The following is a 23,637-nucleotide window of genomic DNA, read 5'->3' as shown; positions in this document are numbered from 1 at the left end:
TTGCGATGGGGATGAGGCGCACTGGTATCATCCGCGCACTCGGTACTTGGGCGGAACATCACTGTTCATCAAGCGACAGGACTTACGCCTTATTTCATGGTTCATGGCGTCGAGCCTATCTTTCCGTTTGACCTTGCTGAAGGAACATTTCTAGTAGTGCTACCGACCAAGACACCTTCTCAACGACGGATCTAGTCGCATGGAGAGCCCGACAACTGCAGAAGTGACAAGAAGACCTCAAATATCAAGGAGAAAGTACTCAAGGCACGCTATCAGTCTATCTGCAACTTTGAGCAGCGCTATCGTCGCTCGATCATAGATTACGACTTCGCGCCTGGCGCACTCGTTCTAGTCCCAACTCTAAGGTTGAGTAAGCTAAGTGCAAGACGAAGCCCGCTATCTAGGACCTATGATAGTCCCCGCACTAAGGGCGGGTCATACATCCTTGAACTAGATGGTTCTGTGTCCCGACTGCACTATGCAGCATTCGCCTACTCCCTTATCTTCTGTGCAGCGAAACTAAAGTCTCAGTTACTAGCATCACAGGTCTAGACATGAAGCACTGAATACTCTAGCAAGTGAAGACATAGAAGACCACCCGACGAAGTGCTCGATTTCGACTTCGATGCATGACCGCCAGCATTCCTCAAATACCGCCAATATACCCATTCCCGACATCCGCTTCTCTCATAAAAACAAAAACACAAAAACATACCGCTCTTAGTACGATAGTCTCAGTTTCACCCCGGGTTTAGTGGTGTCTCAGTTTCATTCTTCGCTCTCAAAGGACTCACATATGTTACGCGCCATCCGCGCATAGACTTTATATTGCAACACAGACATTACAAAGGATTGGACTATTTCATGCGAAAGATCAATTACCATACATTTTCTCTTTGAACGCATAGGCAGCGCACCACGCACATTGACATGGTTTAGGGATTAAGTTGTGCACAAATAGCGACAGGAGGAATAGACAAGGAAGCGCAACAAAGAAGCCAAGTCAGGTGGTATCCCACCAATTGACCCGACTGCGACTAGTATCATTCACCTTCTTCTGCATCGCGACCGCGTGCTCATTTTACCTTACTTGTCTCTTAGGCACCCAGTGGAGTTAGGATCGGCACATTGGATTTGGACATGGGACATAGGATTCAAGATTACCTGGACCAAGACATGCGATCACTCAGGATATTCATGCGACCGACATTCCAATTCATGCGCTATTAATTCCAGTCTACATTGTACACTAGCGCTAACAAAGTCCAAACATGCGACCTAGGGAACCCTATCTACCGAAGCCTCCTCCTCTTCTTACAGCGCACCACCAAGGAATCCACCTCCGTCAGTCATCATTCCATAAGCATCCCCTGCATAGTCAGCATCTGGTGTATAGCGCCCGCACCTTGCCTTCCGATAGATGTCTTCGTTGTCGGCATCAGCATCTGCCAAGAGGTTGAACTCAACCTCCCGACTCTCTGGCGACTTCCGCTTTTGCGAGTCCTCTACCGACTCTTCCTCTTCCTCCTCCTCTTCTTCCTCCTCCTCATCTTCAGAGTTGGCAGTAGTCCCATCCTCTGGAGTCTCCCTAGGATGGCGGATAAGGACACCCCGCTGTAGAGACTCGATCCTGAGTAGCCTCACAATGGCATATATTGCACTGTAGGTCGAGTCTACAATACTATGTATGCAACGCGACACTAGCGCGATAAACGCGACGTTCGCGCGACGCACGCGACTTAGGCGACACTTCCGCGACATAGGCGACACTTGCGCGACTTGCGCGCGCTTTAGGCGAATTTTCGCGCCTAAGCGCTATAGGGCGCCTGACTTCCCACTGTGTTTTCCCATGTCCAATCAAGTTCCCAGGTATGCATTTCTCCATTTATCATTTATTTCAACATCGTACCATGTTTATTTTCACTTGGTACACATTTTTCATTACACATTTTTTTTACTTTACAGAACACACATTACCACAGACCACCATCATCATAGACAGTCACCATCTCCGAGTTTTTATTATGTTTTGAATAAATCATCGCAAGCCCTAGTAGCAGTTAGCTCTAGTGGCCATATCCACATCAGTTGTCTTATCAGCGTCTCAGTACACGTCTTAACATCTCACTATCGCTCGCATACCGCTTTCACCCAGTTCCGCTTTTCGACGCGCGACTATCCCGCGCTTCGCGCGCCTATAGCGCCTTTGTTCCCGCGCTTTCGCCTTATCACGCTTTGCGCATTCCCCCTAGAGTTGACCAGTGGATATTTGCTTTCTCCCTTCCCTAAGGGACGAACATATCGCACTCATATTTTCCTCCCTTCAACAATTATATCAGCTGCACCCTCAGCTGAGTTGAAGATCCTTCACCGCCCCGCAGAGGAACTTGGAGTGGGAGCAGAGGGCCCTTTACCGCTGCCTTTGCCGCAACAGCGCATGCAGCAGCCCTCTCCTTTGCGACTGCGACAAGTATCAGTAAAGTTGCGACCCTTACAAGCCGGGACCACTTACCTCCATGCCTATGAGTAGAGTACTCGCATTTCTTGCAAGCATCCTTGCACAGCTCACAGGAATTTCCTGGCTTGCCAACGCAAGGCTTCTTGGCCTTTACGCATCGAGCGCAAGGGACAGGATGCACAACAGGCACAACAGCGCGTGGGGTCTTCTAGAAACCGAAGTCAGGATGCCAGAAGGCAAGGTAACCGATCCACTTACCAATGGCTTCCTCCTACCCGCCACAGCGCCAACAGTTGCAGCGTGTTTAGTGACCAACAGAGGACGAACATCCACCTCCTCTTCATCCAACTCCCCTTCCGCATCAGCGTCGGCATCCGCATCGCCCATGGCCTCATCTGTCTCGCCCGACTTCTCCTTCTCTTTCTCTCTTCTCCTTCTCTAACTCCATCTCCTGCTCCTTACTCTACTCCCGCTCAAGCGCCCGCCTGCTCGTCCACAAGTCGCTGGACCTCCACCTTGTAGGCATGGCTTGCCAGAGTATAGTTTGTTGGCCTCTTCCACCTTGCGACAAATGCGACCTCATCCGATGAGAGCGGAAGGTTCATGTTATATGTCTGCAGTTTAGCGCATTGTCGCTAAGTTCCTGCTGTAAAGAGAGTTAGAAATCAAGAAAGAGCTAAGTCGGAAATGGGAACTCACCACAAGCTTAGTCCAAGTCACGGACCCACTCTTCCTTTCGCTGGATACAATTCAGGGCAAGTGAAGAGATAAAAGGCTGCTGCCAGTGCAAGACAGCAGAGAGCAGGGGGCAGTATGAGCCCAAAGGACTTCTGACTAGGCTAAGCTCAAGAGAGAGTGAGAGAGAGAGAGAGTGTGTGTGTGTGTGTGTGTGAGAGAGAGAGAGAGAGAGAGAGAAAGGGTATGAAAATGTCACTCCAGACAATGAGGCAAGACTGTGTATCAGGAGCTTTATAGTGAGCTATTGAGCTACTACTAAACTAATAAGCTGCAAGTCTGGGGAAGCTACTGAATCCTAGAAGGAGAGCTACCAGAAATATAACTAAAAGTCCAGCTAGTGAGTGGAAGTGTAGGGCGAAGATTTGATGCTTATGTAAGCAGTAAAAATGCGAACATAAACAAGGGAAAGTAAGTAAGTAAGGCTAAGTAAAAGTGTCAGTCTGCACCCAGAGAGAATCCAATCCCTACAGTGGTCCTCGGGGATAGCCTCGACCAGGTGCACTAGTTTAAGTCTGAGGTCAGCAAAGGCACATTGCAGTTTGTCGACGTTGGGGTTAATGACTTCTGAGAAGGTGAATGAAGACATGATTGAAAGTATGAGATGAAGGAGCGGATGAAGGAAAGGTCGGAGGGTTCTTATAGGGAATTGCGATCCAGCCCACACTTCCATTGACCCCGACCCACTCTTCGCGACCACCGCATGCCTATTATTCCTTGCATTGTTCTAGTCCACCAATCCGACCACCGTGTGTTTACACTTCCACCCACTGTTCCGGCTTATTGATTGTGTCCACCGCTTCTATCAAATTTCCGCACCCCGATCATCACTTCCATATCAGGTCGCCATTTGATCATGTGCCCTTATCAATGGACAAAATTTTGCTAAGTCCAAGTCGCGACATGAGACCAACTGGGGACAGTGGTATTCGAGTCTCCCGCAGATGTGACAATCATACCAGTGCTAGGTGCATATGAGTGTCATAGGCATATTGTTGCCTTGTCTAGAGGAAAAGAGTAAGGCGCTAGTCACCAGCGCTATTCAGCTCCCAAGCTATCCGCTTTGGAAACCACTTTTCTTTACAGCACGCTACCCGGTCCGACGCCTAGGTATTCCATCCTCCCATGTCCTGCCCTATGTCCACCTACCTCTGCTGGTGCATTATTTTTCCTTAAATGTCGCTACTCTATCAGTCGGCAGGTCTTATTACATGTATCCTTGTGTTCTGCAGCGCTGCATGTTTTATTACCTGTCGCTACAATCATGTCCTCGCCAGTGTCGCTACTATACTTGCCTACACAATTCCAAACTCTTACGCAGTATGATAAAATGGACCCGTCGCACATACAGTACAGTACTTCCCTTCCCTGGACCTTTGCTGGTGTTGGAGTCACTTTAGTCGCTATATCCTAGTCTTGGTTGCAATCGATTCCACTCTTGCCAATCTCTTTGATCGTGTTGTGGTGAAAGAAATAGTAGTCAGCTGGGTATACCAACTAACTTGCTAAATCCTAATGGGTGCGATGTAGAGACTTCGCATTTCTGTGGGCTCATATGGGCTCATTTTACAAATTCTGACAACTGGCCTTCATGGCAACAACTTGCACTATCATCCACGATGACTTCCCTATAGAGCACACCACTTTCCAGCCAAAACACACCATAGGCGCGCTACTTTCCCACACTATGCGCAGCATTCCCGCATGCGCGCCTTGCGCGCTTTCTCGCGCTTAAGCGCACTACGTCACACAGCATCCAGGAGCATCATCCATCATCCAACCAGTCCCTTGGTATGTATGTCCCTTTTCATTATCTGACCATATTTTGCATATTACATTCCCATTTCATTATGCACCCTTATTTTACATCACTTTACCTCACTTACATACTTAGAGTGCTCCCTATTCGGCTCCGAGCCCTGGGAGAGCACTTAGGTAAAACTTACATACCTTCATGTTCGTTTTACACCCAACTTTTGGACCTTAGCTTCTTACCACTTTTCCACCTTAGCTTCCTACCACTCAGTATCTATCACACCAGGTAGTTCCATGCAATGCATGTGTCCATCATCGTCTTGAGGCCCTAGCATCAGTCTATAGGCTAGTGGCACTATCAGTATCCGTCAAGATCCGCACTTTTCCTCTTATCAGTCTCAGTATATATCTTTACACCTGTGCACCGCTTGCACTACCTTCCCGTGCTCCGCGCACTTTCGCACTTCGCTTTCCTGCGCGCGCCTTCAGTGCATTTCTCGCGCTTCCACCACCATTCACCAGGGTTGTTCAGCATCATTCCGTGGATCCTTGCTTTCCTTGCTTCTCCTTTAGGGTCGAACGTTCTTGCATTCTGCGAGTATAGCATAGGCAGAGCTGAGACTCACTATACTGGTTGAGCACTTTTCTTATATGTGCCTGCCAGGTTGTGATCGCCACAGCGAGTGCAGTACTTCGACCCAAGGGGACTGCTATTGAAGCACTTCCTTCTAATAGTGCGAGGGAAGAGAAAGGAAAAAAGATCTAAGACCTGAGATATCCAACCGACCAAGGTCCGAGTCCGAGAATGTCTGACGCAACATGAGATACCGATGAAGGGCACTGACGTGAGATACCGATGAAAGACACCGATGCAAGATATCGATGCGAGGTGAGGAGTCCAATGCCGATGAGCAGCAGGTAAGTCTAGGCCAAGGTAAGGAGCCCAGGTATAACTAGGTATGACGAGGTAAGACTAGGTATGGGTTGCCGACGTAAGACTACCGGTAGCGGTCCGGATCTCACAAGGCCTAGATATAGAAACCTTAGATAGAGTGCACTTAGAGCAGTCAAGGCACGTCCGATGATAAAGGCAAAGGGGATCAATTGCACAATCAAAGACTAACTAAGGTGACTCCTACAACAGTACCAGGAATGTCCAAGGAAGGGAAGTAGTGGATAATACGAACTTGAGTCCTATTTATCTAACTGCGTGACGTCCGGAATCGCACAGGCAAGAGTAGTAGCGAAACACGAGGTACTCGGGTCGATATGTAATAAGGCTCACGAGTGCTGCGGCCATGGGAATACATGTAATAATGCCTGGCTGTTCGTTCAGTAATAGTAAAATACGCTTAAAAACGCACCAATGGAGTAGGTGGACATGGGTAGGACATGGGAGGATTTGGTACCGATGGGACGGAACGGTCGGCCAAGGTGCGTGATGGCCGATCCAACAAGCAAGGGACGGTTAAGACAACCCTGGCTCTTCTGCGCGGAGACCGAGACCACAGATCTGTATCGGCCAAGGTCGGACATAGACCGGCGCGACATAGGTGAGTCGAGTGAGTTGAGACTTTGCAAGAAAGTGGTGTATGGATGTGATGGGATATCTAGGCTGCTTGACTCCTATAGCGAAATGGGGTTCTGCGAGGCTAGCCCGAGCTTGAACACCACAGTGTGTCGCTTGACTTGCTTTAAGTGCACATCGCTAAAGTTTCCCTCTTAAGTTTGACTTTCGCAACGTTGGGATTCGCTATCGGTAGTTGAGCTATAATCTAGTCGCTATCGGGCATTTCACTTGCACTGTCTTACCTTACTCCTCGCTTTCACCTCCTTTTGATTTCTACTCGCTGTCGCTAGTTGGATGTCGCATAGCGCTATCGCATAAAACAGCTTGGGATAGCGCTTCTCACTTATACGCACCTTTCTCTGTCGGAACTCACTTGTCGCTGATCGCTATAGCGCTACTTATGGTTTTTGGTCTTAGGTCACTATAGGTTATTAGTCCTTCGCGCTATCACTTCCCTTGCATATTAGTAGGGAGTTGCTTCAATAGCAGTCCTCTTGGATCGAATACTACACTCACCGCCTATTGGGATAAGTAGCGCTAGTTTCTAACTGGCCTAGTCGCTATTTCTCTTTCACAACAATCTCCTACTGAGTCCTATTTAACTAGCTATGTGAAAGTCTGGAGTACTGTAGGCAAAAGTAGTGCACATCATCGTGGCTGACAAAATATGTAAAAGGCCATGAGGTGCTGTGGCCAGTGGGAATACATGTAATAGCGCTGTCTACTGCATCAGTAATAAGAAAATAATGACTACACACCTAGTGGGGTAAGCATGACTGGACAGGACATAGGTAGGATGAGTCCACAGGGTATCTGAGCAGGTCTGATCATCGGGTTGCATTGGGGTTGTCGGGTTGCATTGGGGTTGTCGGGTTGCATTGGGTTGTCGGGTTGCATTGGGGATGACTAGGGGTGAGTCAGACAAACATGGGGTATGGACGCAAATTGCATAGTGGCTTCATAACAAGCCCAGTTGAATATGATTGTCACACCAGCAAAGAATATCTTCAAATTAAAAATGCACCTAGTGTCCTCCCGTTTCTCTCCTCAACATTCTAAATTCGGGCCAAGTAGCCTAGTCAATGAGCATTGTGCTTGAATGATGTAGGAAAATCCATGGGCTGCAGGCAATACATAGAGTCAGTGAAAACTTTTTGGAAGAGAGTTGCAGGAATCAGGATGTTGGGAGGAAGGACAACTTTTTGACAGAACAAGTTTGACATTGGTGACAGGTCTTAAGGTACCAGGAGACGTCCTTGTCAAGGGAGGGCCACCAGAAGCGATCTGCAATTGTCCGTTGAGTATGGTAAAAGCCTTTATGGCTGAGCTTGTCATGAACATCATGAAGGATGTAAGCTTGTTCTGGAGCAAAGATTATCAATTGGTGGCATCCTCCTGCCTCTTTTCGCCATAAACACTTTCGTTGAATGAAAAACTGATGTGCCCGTTTGGCAAGACAGATATGATCTTTGCTGGAAGTTGAGGAATGGAAGGAGAGTGTGTCCAGGTAAGTATGAATGGCAAGAAGTTCATTATTGAGGCATGTCAAGATGTCATTGGAGGGAGGTTCAATATGAAGGGAGTGTGGGAGTCCCGCAGTCATAAGGATGAGTCTGCTGTTCTTCATCTTGGCTAACCACTTGTATCAACTTCCTTCACTATCCACATCCCACATCCTAAAATTTCATCTATCAAGTCTTCCATGTTTTCCTGCATCTCCTCAAGGTCTTCTTGGTCTCTGGGTGCCATGGGTTGTCGAGATAGGCCATCTGGTGCTACATGTTTGTTTGCAGGGACATGTCTGAGGGTGAAGTTGAAAAGGGAGTATGCCAGTGATCCAACAGTTGACAGCAGCGTTAGGTTGAATATCAGGATGATTAAGCATACCGTGAATATACTTGGTGTCCACTTTGATGGAGAAGATCTTAAATCCTATGAGCCATATCTTTGCTGCACACAAGGCTCGAAATAACTCATATAGCTCAATTTTGGCTTGAGAGTACTGTGACTCATGCTCGTTCCAAGTAATGGAACCAAATCTTGAGGGACAATGACAACCTTCTGAATTGACTTGGAAAAAGAATCCATCTGGACACTATATGAGACAAGTCCACTGCTAAGATGACTTTGAGTGAGGAGGAGTAGTCGATGGGGTGAATTGCAGGAGAATGGATGATTGCGTCTTTGAGGGAGTCCATGGTGTTTTGTGTGGATGAATCCCACACAAAAGGAGTGTTGAGACATGTAAGGTTCGTGAGGGGTCTTGCAATCCTGGCATAGTCTTTGATCCGGTTTCAAACTGTGCCTGCAGTGCTGAGGAATCCACGAACTTCGGTTCGTGTTGTACAGGGTGGCCAGTTCCTAATCTTCGAGACTTTGGTCTTGTCTGGGATGTGTCCCTCATAGTTGCAGAGTTGTCCAATGATGAGGACTTTGTGAATGCATAGAAACAGTTTCTTTGCGGAAATGGTGGCTCCTGCATGCTTAAGACAGTACAGGACTCAATTGACGTCCACACAGTGTTCCCAAATGAACATTCTAATGCCAGGGTTCTCAGAAATGAGCTCTTATGAGCCATCAGGAAGCTCATATTGTGTGCAGGGTCCCAGGACATTGATGTCATCTTGAAAGTTTGGCACAATTTCAATTTTGGCTTGAAGGATGAATGCGATGTCATTTTGGAAGACAGAGGGGGAATAAGTCCAGCCTTGGGGAAGGACTGTGAGACAATAAGTGCCAAGAGGGGTTTGGAAGGTTGTGATATTGCGAGACTCCTCTGCTAAGGCTCGATGGTCAAATCCTACAAATAAGTCCATCATTGAGTAAATTGAACAGCCTGTGCATTGTTCCATGAATAACTCGACATAAGGCATTGTTGCAGTGTCTTTGACCATGATGGAATTAAGCTGTTGGAGGTCATGCACGATTTGAACAGCTCTGCTTTTTCTTCGCAATGCAGAACCAGCAAGATTGATAGGATGAGTTTGACGGTTCATAAACGCTGGACATGATCTTTGATTTGATGAGTTTGATTACTTCTTCTTTGATACCTGGAGGAATGGGAGGCTGACGGTGTGCCCAAGGTACATGCTCAATGGTAGGGATAATCACAGGAGGGAAGTAGTCATCCCAAAAATGGCCTTTCTCCAACTTGTCCCAGGCCAATGCTAACTCATTGTTCATCAGTACCTGTACAGCGAGCTTCCATTCTTCGGGCAAGAGAAAGTCATTTTGAAGGATCCTGAGCTCATTCATTCATTCTCAGGTGAGTCAGATGCCAGGAAGAAATTCAGGAGGAGTGGTAGATAAAGAAGAAAGTGAGAAGAGTGGATCTTCATTCAATCAACAGATGATACACGCATGTGCTGGCACAGTCATAGGTACAGGCTTTACCTTGTTGGCCACCTTCTTGTAGGCGAAAGTGCAGTGAGCTGGGTTGATTTTGAAGTGTGATTGAAGAAGAAATTTGGCAAAGGAGGTGAAGGTGAGATGGGATATGGGAATAGGTGTTGTAGGTGTTGGATGATTTGATTGCATGATATGTGTTGGTGGAACTTGTTGGTAGGAGGATATGTTGGTGGAACTCATTGGTGGAATGGTAGGATAGCTATCAGTCAAGCTGGTTGGTAGGATGGCACAATATGTATCCATTGAGCTGGCTGGATTGATGGCATGATAGATATCAGTTGAGCTGGTTGGTTTGATTGCATGATAAATGTCCTTTGAGCTGGTCAGTAGGGTGGTGTGATATATATCGGTCAAATTGGTTGATTTGATTGTGTGATAAATATCTGTTGAGCTGGTCGGTGGGATATGCAGGGCGGGTAGAGCTGGCTGATCAGTTGGAATGATTATGGCTGCAGTGGTGAGGGCAAGGGATGGATGCGGCCAAGGACAGGGGAGAGTTTCTATGGTACAAGTGTTGGAACTATTCATAGGGTCTTGGATCATGATATATACCTTGTCTGTGTCTTCGACCTTGGAAAGGCAAACGAGTTTCTGCCAGGGGTGTCCCAAAAGCAGGTGATAGGGTGCGTCTGGTATGACATAAGTGTGCACCCAACTTTTGATGCCTTCAACTTCTATTTCTAACATCTCGACGCATCCTCCCATCTCTTGGGCTCCTCCATTTGCAGTCTGCATCCTCATGCATATTTGCTGATTCCTAGGTGCATGGGTCTTTTCCAGATATCCTCCCTTATAACAACCATTTCCAAGCCTTCATCCAGCAATCCTAGCTCTGAGTGGACACTGTTGAGCATGACATGAAGTTCTCAAAGTGGCGTTGGATTAGGGCATACTGAGACAAGGGCAACAGACTCGAACCAGACACAAGGGCAAAACGGTGATGGATGGGATGGATTACTGGCTACAAACATGCTTTGGTATAAGTATTAAGTGCCTCGAGGCCCAGGCAAGACCCCTGGCACCCCCAGCAGACCCCAAACCTAGGCCAAGCCTACACTCCCTAACACAATGGTGGATCAACCCACGTAACTAAGCATTGAGATAACCTAGGTTGTGGACTCTAAGCATTCTGAAATTTTGGACTGAGACGTGCACTCACCCTTCAAAGCACCTATCAACCCTGAGAAGAATTCCCGGCAACAGGAGAACCAGGTACACCTGACTGCATTGGTCTTGAAGACGATTTGATAGTGTACAAGGGGATAGATTTCCGCGGACAAGGGCTTCATGATGTTCGCAACACTGTCTGGTACTCGCGCCCCATCACAGTCGATCATCATGACAGGGTGTGTGGACATGCGTTGATCACAAATAGGCAGGTGTCTGGGGTAGGAACCTTCGTTGTCCTCATCATCCCACACAGGTTTGGGCCATCTCTTGAACAAGACCAACTGTGACTTCTTCTCAGCCTCAGTGTCATGAATAATGTCAGGACAGGGAATCTTTTCTTGCTCTATTAAATGAAAATGAGATGCAGGCATGGATAGTTCAGAACGCACCTAATTTTATGCGAGCCTTTTGAAGGCACTCCTTGTCCTCCAAAAGTTGATGGATCTCTCCATCTGGTAAGAAACGGTCAACCTGCCAAACCTCCTTTACAATCAAAGTCTCTTGATCAACCCCCAGTTGCCGTCTTGGGCCTCGACTGCCATCACCCAAGTGGTGCGGCCAAATCCGGCGATACCACTATAGATGATTGAAAGCACCATAGTCAGCACCATGTCTTCTTCTGTGGTACTGTTTGCCTTCATCAACCACAATGACAGATTGTCCGTGGAAGTGGGAGCTTGGTAGTAGGGATCGTATCTGAGATACCGAAGTTCGGTATGCATGAACCAAGATAAGACTTGCATATATTTGACGGGATTGGCGTAGATATCAATGGGTTCAGAAAAGGCCCCACAACTGCGAGTGAAAAGAGTGATCCTCATTTCTGGTCCAGTCAAGAGAGCTCCTACAAAGAAGTAACGATGCACTTGGTTGGTGAAGACCAGCCGGGAAACTTCTACCATGTACTCCTTGGAGGCCTTGAGAAGAGCCTCGGTGTGGCGATGTCTTCTTAGATAGATGATCTATAGATAAACACCTATAAAACCAAATATCTCCACGGTCAGTGATTCAGACAAATACCAATGACTGATAATGTGGTCGTTCGTGGGTGGCTGATTAGCAATACCTAAGCCACTGTCAGCAGATGGTGCCTAGTGAGGTCAGTAATGTGAGTGATCAATCCAACAATGCCTGGACAACAGGAAACAACAAAAGAAACAAATATACCTTCTCGTACCAAAAAGATGCCCAATGGCAATCTTACTACAAAGATTCGTGTGAAGCTACAATGGTCACTCCCACAATGCAAACAGGTAGGATCACTAGTCAGGACTAGTCAATGCTCAAAGAACTTTCAGTACTATTGAACCTGCTGTCAAGGAACTTGCTTCGAGTATTAAACAGAAAACAGGAATGGACGTCCTTGGTGTTTGGCACCAAGTCCCCTTTCAATAGCTAAAGCCGTATGGCAATGAAACCCTAGCTCAGTACCACTACTCAGATGTGTGTGGTCAAGCGCACAATTATCAACTTCAAAGCTCCCCCACTAAGCTATGCAAAGTCTTAGGTGGACTAAGGAGACAACACAAAAGTTGTAGGAAAATAAAAGAAGGAATGTGGAGAAACAAACAAATGGAGGCAGTACCAGGCTTGGTGGTTGTGGAGGATGATGAGCTCACACTAATGGTGTCTCACAGAAGAGTACCTTCACCAATCTTCAACAGCTCTCACTGTTGTTTGGCTACAGTCACACTTCACACTCAAGTAATGGGGGATAAAAAACACACTTTTATTGAGAGAGAAGGGGTTCTTATATAGACAAAATTTTAAGGGCTATGCTACCAGTACTTTAAAGTTCCTGTCAAGTCATCTCCAGTTAAACTGAGTCATATAAGCTAGTGTGAGTCATACTGAATTAAGTTGAATCTTTGGGAGTCACTTCAGATCGTTGAGTCACTTGGGTATATAGATGAGTCATCTTGACTTGTTAGTCATGTGATTTCTCATGACAAAGCAGAAAAGGTCCGGACACTGATTATGTAAGGTACCAGTCCATGTGTTATGTTTGTGTTTGTTTATTACATTTTCTGTTAGGGGCTGAACTGGTGCGGTGCTTTGTATTTAGGGTTTCCTGCATGTTCCCACAGGACAACTTGTGTGGGAAATAATTTTCACAGTCACCTGACATGTGAGAAGTTCATGCTGAGTCATTTTTAAGCCAAACGAAATGAAACTGAATCCAAGAATAAACCTCTGAGAATATTCATTCCTGTAAACCGGGTTTGCAGAAGAATGAGGAGAAAGAAGCAAGTCCTTTTCCTGGGCCAGGCTTCTTATGAGAATGCTAGTCAGCCATGCACCAGACTAGTTTGGTGCAGGTCAGCGATACTTGACATCAATAACAGATTTAACATCTGACCACTCATGTGAGTCGTTGGTCACAAGGGTGACATCCGGCTTGCGAGCGCCAATCCTGCTTGTCTTGGATGATGCCGCCACCCCTGATCTGGCTTGAAAGAATGTGGTACCGGTGCTTATCCAACGGCAATGAGGATCATCAGAATTGTGTGGCTGTATGACTCCCAGCTCTGTGAGGTACCGATCCACCCACAAGCACGTCTTTGCGCCAGGAATGAGTCACAAAATCCGGGTGCAATGGATGCCAACTCACCTTGTTCAAAACTCAACCAGGTGCACTTCATTGGAAGGACTGTACAGCCAAGGACACACATCCTTCAACCAATGACTCACAATGAATCCTTCAGCTTGATTTCATGCCTGCAATGAGAAATCGGTAGGGTGTTACCTGAAAACAAAATGCACGTACCTCTGTGACAAGTGTCTTAGTCACACTCATTGCAATAGCAGCATTTGTGTCAAGGTCAGCAACATCCGCAACTTCCATCAAAGCACTGAGAAGCACAGTATTCACTCTCTGGGTTTCTATCTGGGACTGCACTAGGATATCGGTTGATGACGGTGTCTTCTTGCTGGGCACTTTATTTGACATCACTTTGCAGCCTACTTCATGTATCTTCTGCGCCATCTCTTGAAGTGTATCATCTGTGAGGTTTACAGAATGCAGAAGAAACAGTGTCCAGAGTTGCGTGAACAGATCATAATATCGGCCATCGTTGATGCAAGCTTGCTTGACAGCCTGCAAATTGGCCTCATTGAGGAAGGATGGCATGGATATGCTGCCATTCAGAAGAGGAAATGTATTCAAGGAGCAATGTCTGTTATTGTGGAAGGTGCAGTGTTTTAGGGTCTTCGCAGCCCAATATTTGGTATCTGCCCAGAGTGGTCCCTTTGCATCCAGGTTATGGACACAAGAACCCATCTGGTGGCTGATATCAATAAAGCGAACTAGGCATGATTGTCTAACTGACATGATAGTGAACTCTTTTGAACTCTTCTTTGGCATTTGGAAGAGTAGTGTCAGTTTGGGGGAGAAGTGCAACATTTTCCATTCCAGTCTAGTGGAGTGTCCACCAAACAAGTAACCCAAATCCCACATAAAAAAGGTTAGTACTAATCAGTTTTGTGTCAACAGATGCTCATACATCCATATCAACAAGAGCAACAAAGAAAGTAAATCTTCTACACAACTGCGATGTTCGAGGTGATCAAGATGAGTTGCTTTCACAGATTTACCAGACTCCATCGATAACCATTAGTGAGTCAACCTGGCCTTAATGGTAAGGTGCTTCTGTGTGGGAATTTCCCGCTTGTCATTCCAGCGTGCATCACTGCAAAATGTTTCACTACCATATAAGGAACTGCCCGCACATCATCCAGAACAACGAGTTCAAAGAGGCAAGGCTCATGTCTATTCAAGTTTCCTTAGATGACACAGAATTTTCTCTGGTTTTGGATGCCCTGCAGCTCATGCAAAGCAAGCTAGCTGTGGCTCTTGCTAATCGATTACTCAGCCATAACCCACCTTCACCACATTCAACCAAAGACAATCCAGTGGGAGGCAGACAACATGCAGGTGGATGTGCTCTTTCGGGTGGCAAGGGATCTCACCGGATGCAACCTTACCGACTTTGCCCTAGGAACTCCAGGAATTTGGCTATGGGAGGAAGGTGGACCATTGGAGAAAAAACGGCCTGTTCTTCCAATGTCTCGGCAGAAGCCTTCATTGGGGTAATTGCGGCCATGGATACTGGTCTTCAGTCAGATCTGGCCCAGTGGATGGAGAGTATTCACTCTGTGGCATCTGAGATTCAGTTGTCAGGTGCTACTATGACGTCTTTGACTTACCAGTGTAAGGTTTGGGGCGGAAAGGGTGTTGGGTGGAGTTTGATTTCCGTGGTGAACTACATGCAGCTAGCAATGAAATGCCAGAGGTGCGCTTCAAACATTCATTTGACTTTCATAATCATTAATCAAATGGGCATTAGTATGATAGATTTATCCACTAATTACAGCGATTTATATGAAACCCTACCGGTGGACAGACCTACCATTCACACCTTTCTGTTCTGGATTGCCATGGGTTTCAAGTTCATGCACTTGGCAGCAGGGGGGTCATTCTATTTACTAATTCTCGTGGCTGCCAAAGACCTGTGATGGCCTGTAACTAGGATGCAAGCCAACGTGCCCTGGGAAATCACCAAGATGTTGAGAAGGCCAAATGCCTGCGGTAAGTCTCGCTCATATCAGCAGTTGGTTCCTGTACCTGAAAAACTGGAACAGAAAGCGATTTACAGGTTCTCATAGAAAGGAGAATTATACCAATAATATCTCGTCTGCATAAAGCCCTACCTTTGAGCATGCCTGGTGCATTTGTAACCCTGGACAGAGAGGTGGATTGGACGTGCATTAGGGACACTGACCGCCTTTTTGATGGGGTGAATACTAAGTAAGGATGATATTATCACTGTTCACACGGGTATCTAATTATATCTGTTTCAGTAATTACCAGCTCCCTTCTCAGCACAAATCGGCTTGGAGAAGTTGTCTAGACCCTTGCTGGGATGAGACACTGAGCCTGGGGTGCATCACCAGGTCAATTGGAGATGTCAGTGCAGCAACAGCACTTACGGCTTCACCTGCTGTAAGACTACCACACTTACCTGAATTCTTCAACAACTCTACCTCTATCAAGACGCTCCCAAAGTTGATTTCCATAGAGACAGCCTTTGACTGTGAGGCTCCTGAGAACCGACACAATCCGGTTAATGGCGACAAAGTGCAGAACTTGCTGTGGACTATTGAGCAGCAAAAGATCATTGAGGAGAACGCAGTAATAATCACAGACACGGAAGATTTAAAGGCAAAGGTGAGCTTTCATGGTCTGGGAATTGTATGCAACTGACAGGTCTTGTATGGGGCAGCTATCCATGTTCTACCCCTCTGGAATTAAACAACTGGACACCTACATCAAGATTCCAATGTCTATCCTTCCAGGAGCATTGGAAATTTGCAACTTGGATGGGAGCCTCATAGTGTTCATCTGCAATTTCATGCCTCCTTCAATGTGAGATACCCTTTTACCATTACTGAAATCTGCTTTTGATTGCCTAGAGGTGTTCAAGAATCGCACTGTGTTGTCCATCTCTCAAGAGATCCAGGATCCTGAGGCCGTATTACAATCTGAAGTAAATGAACCATTTCGCTGCATTCACTTTAGCCATTGGAATAGATATGGTCTTTCAGTGAGTACATGCTTATGACCGTTGATATGTATACACTGATGTCCAGTAGGGCAACACGGCACCTGCTGACATGCACCCTCATGATTTGGTGGCTACATCAGGCAGAACTAACCTCACACAAACGCTGCCTTACATGTCATGTGAAACTTTCAAATACGAGCAACTGTATCTCAACATCCAGAATAACCTAAGGGAGGTTTTTGAGTGGATAGAGCAGACAGTGAGCAATTTTTGAGTATTGTAGTACATTCTCTGACGCATAATGTATTTAGGTAGCTCATTATCTTCCAGATGACTATATTGTTCTTGCTGAGCTCGTTGATATTCTTCCCAACACTGGTGGATCACCGGTAAAACCTTTCTTGTCTCTGGTGGTGAACATCAACGTCTGCACAAAAGGTCATCAGGACGGAAAGGACTTTCACCTATGTTTAGTGCTGCCCATCGGTAGCTTTGTAGGGGGTGGACTGGTGATGAGGGAGCAGGGAGTTGTTGTTGAGATGCATAATGATGAAACAACACATTTCAACTTGGACTACCTAGGTGAAAGAGCCTCCTTGGTACTTCATTCAGATGGGGAGTTTCAGAAGTGGAAGGATAATCGCAATGGTTGGAAGGATCATGGGTGCTTCAATTCCACTTAGACTCCTTTGAATACTTTCGCCATATTTTGAGGGCATAGTAAGCAGCTTCTATCCGCATTGCCTCTGAGCTTATCTTACAGAAGGTAACAGTAACAGAACTGCATCTATTTGCTCTGAGCCGAAGTTTATGTAATTCTTTGTTGCTAATATTTACTTTACTTTCCAATTCCTTCTCTCCTCTTCTACCCATGTCTCAGCCTTAGCCTAACACTAAAAGTGCCTCAGGGCAAGGCTCATCTGTCCCCATCCGTGGTAATGGAGTCTCCTCAACACATGGAACCAGACATGGAACAGGACGTGGAACTGCACGAAGAGGTAGAGGCATGGCTCAAAAGGGTGCAGTAGATACCAACAAGAACACCAGCACACCACCGATCTCTACTAGCAATACCTCCTCATCTGCCTCTAGGGCCAAGTCCAAGTCTGCGACTCCTGGTGGCCTTTCTGCTCAGGAGGGGAACCTGTTAAAGGAGCTCGCTGCTAAGAATAACGCAGCAGCTTTTCAGGCAGCTGAAAATGTCAAGAAAGGTAAGCATCAGATCACGCTAAATAAAGTATGCTTATACATTGTCAATAGCATCACGCAAGAGGGCAGCAGATATTCTGTCTAATGAGACAGATAACAAGTCCACTGGCTCTGCAGATGAAAGAGATGACCACCATGCGCAGTTACCACCGTCAAAAGTCAGGAGGATTGAGCGATCAGGCTCACCTGTCACAGACTCCCAAGATAGTGGTATGGTACAATCAATTCTTGATTCTGAACTTGATGGCATGGATGAGTTGGACAAGGAGTACCAGGAGGAGGAGGGGGAGGGGGAGGGAAGGGGTGAGGGGGAGGGGGAGGGGGAGAGGGAGGGAAGGGGGAGGGGGGAGGGGGAGGAAGACATGGAGGGGGTGGAAGGGGAGCACACTAAATTTTCTGGTGAAGAGGTAAAGTGTTCATTGTGATTTGATACAGATAGCTAACAGACTACTACCACCAGGTGGAAGTGAGCGCGAAGCCTTGCATTACGACCAGCGTTTCCAGATCAAAGGTATCAAAGTTAGCTATGCTCAGTCATATGGAAAGCCCTCGCACCAAATGCATTGCCATCTCTGGCCACAAGGCCCTACATTTCCATGTCGCCACAGTAGAAGGCTTTCCCTCCTCCTCTGATAGAGACCAGCTGTGTTGGGACCTCATCCTGGAATCTTCCAAGCAAGACAAGTTGTTGTGGGAGAAGATGAAGGAGTTACAGGGTGATGACGCCCTCAAGGCTCAGCTCATTGACTATGCAAGTGACTTTCTCTTTCTAATATCTATAAGCTGATTAGTACTCTTGCAGACATGGAAAGGCGCCACTCAGATAAGGGGAGAGCTTATCGCCAAAGCCAGAATTAGTATTCCCGCCTGTTTTGGAGTTGGCGCAGGCTCAGACTGGACTGATGATGACCTCCAGGAAGCTTTGAAGTGGTTGCTGGATGATATGAGGTTTATGAATGGTGGCATGGATGTAAGGGTGAGTCTTCAACTTGGACCAAAGCAGAGCAGGACTAATACTGATCATTCATATATCCAGAATCTCACCTGTGACGCACAGGCGCCACTCAAAAACCCAGCATTCAGAGTACTACTGGAGGCTCAGTGGTGGGGTCCCAAAGGTGAAGGTAGGAGGTGCAGTAGGAAGGGAAATGCCTACACAGATAATCTTCCTATCCTGGCTCTTATCGCTTGCGCAGTAAGTGACCATCCTTCATGCTTGAGTGTGTGACTGATGATGATTGTAGGTGGAGTGTGTCCTCCTTGGAGTGAAAAGAGGATCACCAGTAGACTTCTCAGAATGTTACTTCAAATCTTGGTTTGATTATTATTATTATTATTATTTTGGCGTATCTAATGTACTATTACAGGTGGGAGACCTTTATGCAGTTGCTCACTGAATTTTCCAACAAATGTCCAACTTATTTTGAGACTGTCTGGGATGAGCTGAAGGAGGGGCTCTGGTGCGTCCATGATTATCACATTTATAGACTCTGCTAACAGTGCCAATACAGGAAAGGCCACACTGCTCTGCTCTAACAACTCTTGATCCTACTCCAATATTTGATTTCTCAGCCCTAGAGACAGCAGCTAAGGTAACCAAGCAGGGGAAGGCATAGTAGTTAATTCCAAATTTTAGTCACTATGATTAACTATAGTTTGAATTGATTTGTCTTTGCTCTTGCTTTTTTTGATGTGAAAAGTGAATATGAATGCAAATACAGCAGAAAAATAGCGAAGTAAAGGGAAAAAAATTGAGGTGCCTCCAAATTTTGGCAGTTGAATATATATGCATAAATGTGCTACTGGCTACACAAGTTGACTATATGTGACTATATGTCCTCTCTATAGAGGGGGGGATTGCTTTAGATCCTATGATGTCTATAGACGCTATATATTCATATATAGCGCTATATGAGCTAATATAGCAATAACCCTTTTTCCTGATGGACCTGTACACCAGCAATGCCAGCAAGTCCAACTGGGAGGATGACAGGGTCAAGAATGATGAAGCAAAGGATGATGGAGGAAAGGACACTGGTAAGAAGTGAAAGTTTTGCTGAGTGAACTTGAGAAGAGCTTGAGATACATACTACATGTAACAACTATTGAATCATATGATTGAACCGAAATTTCCAGAGTCAGAGAGTTCAGAGAGGTCAACATAAATATGGACTGTCACATCTCAGTGTCTTGCAGATCCAGGAGGCACAGGAAATGAGCTTTGTCACTGTTAAATAAATCTGGATAGTCCAGCTATTATTAACGCTGTTTGAAAGTGAGAAGGGGACTGAAAACGGATAATCTGTGTGAAGCACGTACCTTCACTGCATCACTGCATCAAAAAAGACCTCTCACAGTCTGTACCACCGAGACGCGAGCAAATGTCTGCTGCCTTGAAGTTGCAGCAGCACTTCCACATGTGAGAATAGGGTACGTACCTCGAGACTGCTCCTTCAAAGTTCAAGCAACCCCTTCGCGAGACCTGCGATTTCCGACAGAGCGACCCCTTCGCATGACCATATTTTCGAAATTGGACTCACTCTCCATCGCACGTAAACCACGTGACTATGAACGGTTTTCACGTGTAGTCCGGCAATTAAGACGTCCCGAGGTCGCAAGTCTATACGAGAGCCGGTTACATGAATTCTAATTGTCCTCGCTAAGTCTCGAGGATCGCAGACAGCGAGGATATAGCCAGCAAAAAAGGGACCCGGCCGCGAGAGCGGTGAGACCCCATGGATTCGGGAGACAAACAGCTCCACACACTAAGTACGTATCGTACAACGGGAGGGAAAATACACAGGGTGGGTTCGCAAATTTGTGCTATACTAGCAAGACGAGAAACTCGAGTGAGAAAAGGCCATACAGTGAATAAAGACAGCGTACCTAGCGAGACGAGAAACTCGAGTGAGAAAAGGCAAAGAGCCAATTCGACACCGTCTCGCTAGACATAGACTGTCAACTCCACTAAAGGAGGTGGCAATGAGTATTGCCCTCGGCATGTTTGTCATGCCGGTTTGCACAGGCCAAAAGCCACAGGGACGATAGGAGTGCACAGGGCAAAAGCCGCAGGGGCTATAGGGCAAGGCCCAAGACAAAGACACGGGAAGACCCGAGGGAAGAACAGGTCTGCTATAGGACAGACTCGTCCAATTACCCTTGTATAAACCAGATTAAACTCGATTTATTGAATAGTAATACACACTTCGTATCACTACAGCTGAGGCAGTCTGTTGTGTCGGAACCTACTTTCTGACAGACGATTCTTTGTATACATACTACAATCCAGTTCAGAGAAGATCCACAAGTTCTGAATGGATATGAGAACGTGGTGAAATATTACAAGGGAAGGCCATGACGGAGCTAAAACGATTAAACTGTTAGTGATAGGAGGATAGAATGACAAGGAAATAAAATACTGAGTGAATCCCGTCGCAAACTGCGGGGTGAAGTCGATCATTTTGCCCTGGTCATCCTTGGCAAAAGAAAATTCGACCGTGGCCAACATGGTCGCAATAACGGACCATAGAGTGGCATCAACAGTGTACCGGCCTGGTTAAAGAAAATCTCATTACATATCACACGACAACAAGATAACTCGACCAACCTGGACATGCACGCCGGCCTGAGCCGAAAACATATCCCGCAGGGTCATCATCGGTCAATGCTCCGTTAACGTCCAAGAACCTCTCTGGCATAAAACGAGATGCCTCAGGGTACCGCTTTTCATCCCGTGAAATGCACCTGTGATGTAACATTAGTATCCTGAAAGCTGGGGAGAATCATAGTATCTGACCATGTATTGTATATGACGGTTGTTCCTGATGTGAAATATTGAAAATGATTCGTTGTTTGGACGTTGAAAACAGCAGACCTTTTGGAATGAAATAGCCATCGTATATATCATCACTCGAGGCAGCATGTGGTACACCTGTAAGACCGTCTTCAGTGAAAGCGAGATCAATTAGCGGGGAAAACTACCAAGGGGTGCAACAGGCAGCCATCGCAAAGTCTCCCGCAGAACTGATTCGACGTATGGTAGTAATGTTCTGTCTTCAAATGTAGGCAAGCGATCTCTTCCAATCACTGAGTTGATCTCTGCTTGTGCACGTCGTTGAACATCTGGGTAAGACACCATAGCAAGAGCAAAAGCCATCAGGGTTGAAGTAGTCTGTGAAGAAGTTGAGCGGCACACAACGTGTTTCGGACATCTGCTGACCGTCTCGTATGCACCTGCATAGCATGCATTTGTCAAGAACATAACGTCCCTCATAAAAGGTCACGAACCTATCATAGCGGTAGTAGCGGTTTTCTTCAAAGCAGCCTCAAACATTGGTTTGGATGCCTCATCTTGCTTCTCCATCCGTCGTAAATGTTCTGCCACCATTGACAAATGTCCAAATGTCAAGCTGTCGGCCTTTGCACGCATAAAATCGGTATCTGGGACTAAACTAACACAGGCCCACCATATGCTGCTGCGTATACCGAAACGGCACGTCTGTCATTTCCCTCATGTGACTAGTTGAAGCTCGAGCATCGCGTTTGATTGAGGATCCCCAACACCAGTCAGGTAACTTCAGTACTGCATGACGGGACAGAATGTCAACTCTTTCCATGAGAAAGAACGCTGAGCTTACAGAAGGGGAAAGCCTCGAGCAATACTGCTCTCTCTGGGGTTATCATGTCACGGCTAACAATCAGTGCATTTTCTATGATTTGAACCAGAGGATCATCACGAGCCCCGGGCTGGTAGTCATATATAGTAGACATCCCGATCGATGACGTGAACCTGTGGATAAGTTAATAATCACTCGATATTTGCAAATACATCGACCGACGTTGCAAAGTGGGAATGATAATGTTGAGGGTCATCAATTAGGTTGACGATCATCTCCCGAGCCTGTCTCATCTGCATCGGACGAAACTTGAGTGCAGAGTCGGGACGGAAAGTTTGGTGGAAGAGTCGTCTGCAACGACGCCATTCATCATTATACCCTGTGAATGCAAAGTTGATCGACCAGCCACTTCTATATAAACGTCAGAGGGATTGAAAACATGGATATTAGGATGACGCACGGCTCGACTGTGGCCATGTATGGTCGATCGGAGTAAATGGCAGAGCGCTTGTCCAGTAAGGCTTGCGCAACATGCTGTGAATTGATCACCACTGCATCCTGGTTTAGAATCCGCACGAATACCAAGTCCCCTGAGAGAATTATTTGTACTACAAAACGTAAACTGTCTTTCCACATACCATAAACAGCATGCCATTGAGTGTAAGTCAACCAAGGTTTTTTGGTGTTGATAGATAGAATGTTCCCTAACAATGGGATTGGCACTGGGCCAGGAGGAAGGGAAGGTTTGGTCTGTCTGTTCTTAATGAACCACCTGAGGGCAGTGAGGACAATAAAGAAATAGAGAAGATGACGAGGGATAGCAAGGCGACCTTCAACTGCAGGGACCATGGTTAGAGCAGTGCGGCGGTGGACATCCAAAACACGTATAGACCTTATAACCTCACAAGGAGCTTATCAAATTTGCGCAGTGTTACTAGTCAGAACATCATATCAGAACTATGGCAATGACTGCGGTGTAGACAAACCCCACGTGTTGCGCGGTCGTCGCCGTCCTCAATAAATTATCATTGGGCAATGGGCATACGCAAACTACCTACGCCTTGTGTCATGAGATCTGAATACTGCGGATGCAAAAATAAGTTTATCAACCTAGATTCGTATACACACCAAATCTAAATTCAAGTCTTACCC

The 23,637-nt window shown here is 46.4% G+C and overlaps 6 protein-coding genes across 6 annotated transcripts; 2 read left to right on the top strand and 4 right to left on the bottom strand.

Moving 5' to 3' along the window:
• Positions 1–1,314: 1,314 nt before the first annotated feature.
• On the bottom strand, positions 1,315–1,885 carry DFJ58DRAFT_731183 (uncharacterized protein; the record flags this gene model as incomplete). Its single annotated transcript, XM_041386005.1, has 2 exons — positions 1,315–1,673; positions 1,735–1,885. 2 exons carry the CDS (start codon positions 1,883–1,885, stop codon positions 1,315–1,317), a joined length of 510 nt encoding a protein of 169 aa, XP_041240826.1.
• Positions 1,886–2,330: 445 nt separating this feature from the next.
• On the bottom strand, positions 2,331–2,845 carry DFJ58DRAFT_843993 (uncharacterized protein; the record flags this gene model as incomplete). Its single annotated transcript, XM_041393032.1, has 3 exons — positions 2,331–2,461; positions 2,513–2,666; positions 2,717–2,845. The coding sequence occupies 3 exons, from the start codon at positions 2,843–2,845 to the stop codon at positions 2,331–2,333; spliced, it is 414 nt and encodes a 137-aa protein (XP_041240825.1).
• A 10,570-nt stretch (positions 2,846–13,415) lies between these two features.
• Positions 13,416–14,226, bottom strand: DFJ58DRAFT_843992 (uncharacterized protein; the record flags this gene model as incomplete). The annotated part of the gene is made up of 2 exons (XM_041393031.1): positions 13,416–13,655; positions 13,864–14,226. 2 exons carry the CDS (start codon positions 14,224–14,226, stop codon positions 13,416–13,418), a joined length of 603 nt encoding a protein of 200 aa, XP_041240824.1.
• A 635-nt stretch (positions 14,227–14,861) lies between these two features.
• On the top strand, positions 14,862–17,343 carry DFJ58DRAFT_731180 (uncharacterized protein; the record flags this gene model as incomplete). The annotated part of the gene is made up of 9 exons (XM_041386004.1): positions 14,862–15,388; positions 15,443–15,568; positions 15,626–15,684; positions 15,738–15,903; positions 15,957–16,323; positions 16,379–16,521; positions 16,675–16,699; positions 16,749–16,919; positions 16,972–17,343. The coding sequence occupies 9 exons, from the start codon at positions 14,862–14,864 to the stop codon at positions 17,341–17,343; spliced, it is 1,956 nt and encodes a 651-aa protein (XP_041240823.1).
• Positions 17,344–18,407: 1,064 nt separating this feature from the next.
• On the top strand, positions 18,408–19,366 carry DFJ58DRAFT_664718 (uncharacterized protein; the record flags this gene model as incomplete). Its single annotated transcript, XM_041382453.1, has 5 exons — positions 18,408–18,624; positions 18,661–18,746; positions 18,870–19,064; positions 19,114–19,184; positions 19,237–19,366. 5 exons carry the CDS (start codon positions 18,408–18,410, stop codon positions 19,364–19,366), a joined length of 699 nt encoding a protein of 232 aa, XP_041240822.1.
• Positions 19,367–21,159: 1,793 nt separating this feature from the next.
• DFJ58DRAFT_852963 (cytochrome P450) lies at positions 21,160–23,373 on the bottom strand (the record flags this gene model as incomplete). Its single annotated transcript, XM_041393838.1, has 13 exons — positions 23,124–23,373; positions 22,946–23,075; positions 22,708–22,896; positions 22,507–22,658; positions 22,336–22,451; positions 22,157–22,286; positions 22,089–22,102; positions 21,851–22,040; positions 21,744–21,800; positions 21,666–21,690; positions 21,477–21,613; positions 21,289–21,421; positions 21,160–21,232 (listed from the first exon to the last, which is right to left on the bottom strand). Exons 1-13 carry the CDS (start codon positions 23,332–23,334, stop codon positions 21,160–21,162), a joined length of 1,557 nt encoding a protein of 518 aa, XP_041240821.1. The 5' UTR covers positions 23,335–23,373.
• Between the last annotated feature and the right edge of the window lie 264 nt (positions 23,374–23,637).

This window comes from Suillus subalutaceus, assembly GCF_016647625.1.
Source record: "Suillus subalutaceus strain FC151 chromosome Unknown DFJ58scaffold_100, whole genome shotgun sequence".
Classification (NCBI taxonomy): domain Eukaryota; kingdom Fungi; phylum Basidiomycota; class Agaricomycetes; order Boletales; family Suillaceae; genus Suillus; species Suillus subalutaceus.
Note: the sequence above shows the minus strand (reverse complement) of the source record. Positions and strands in the feature narration are given on the sequence as shown.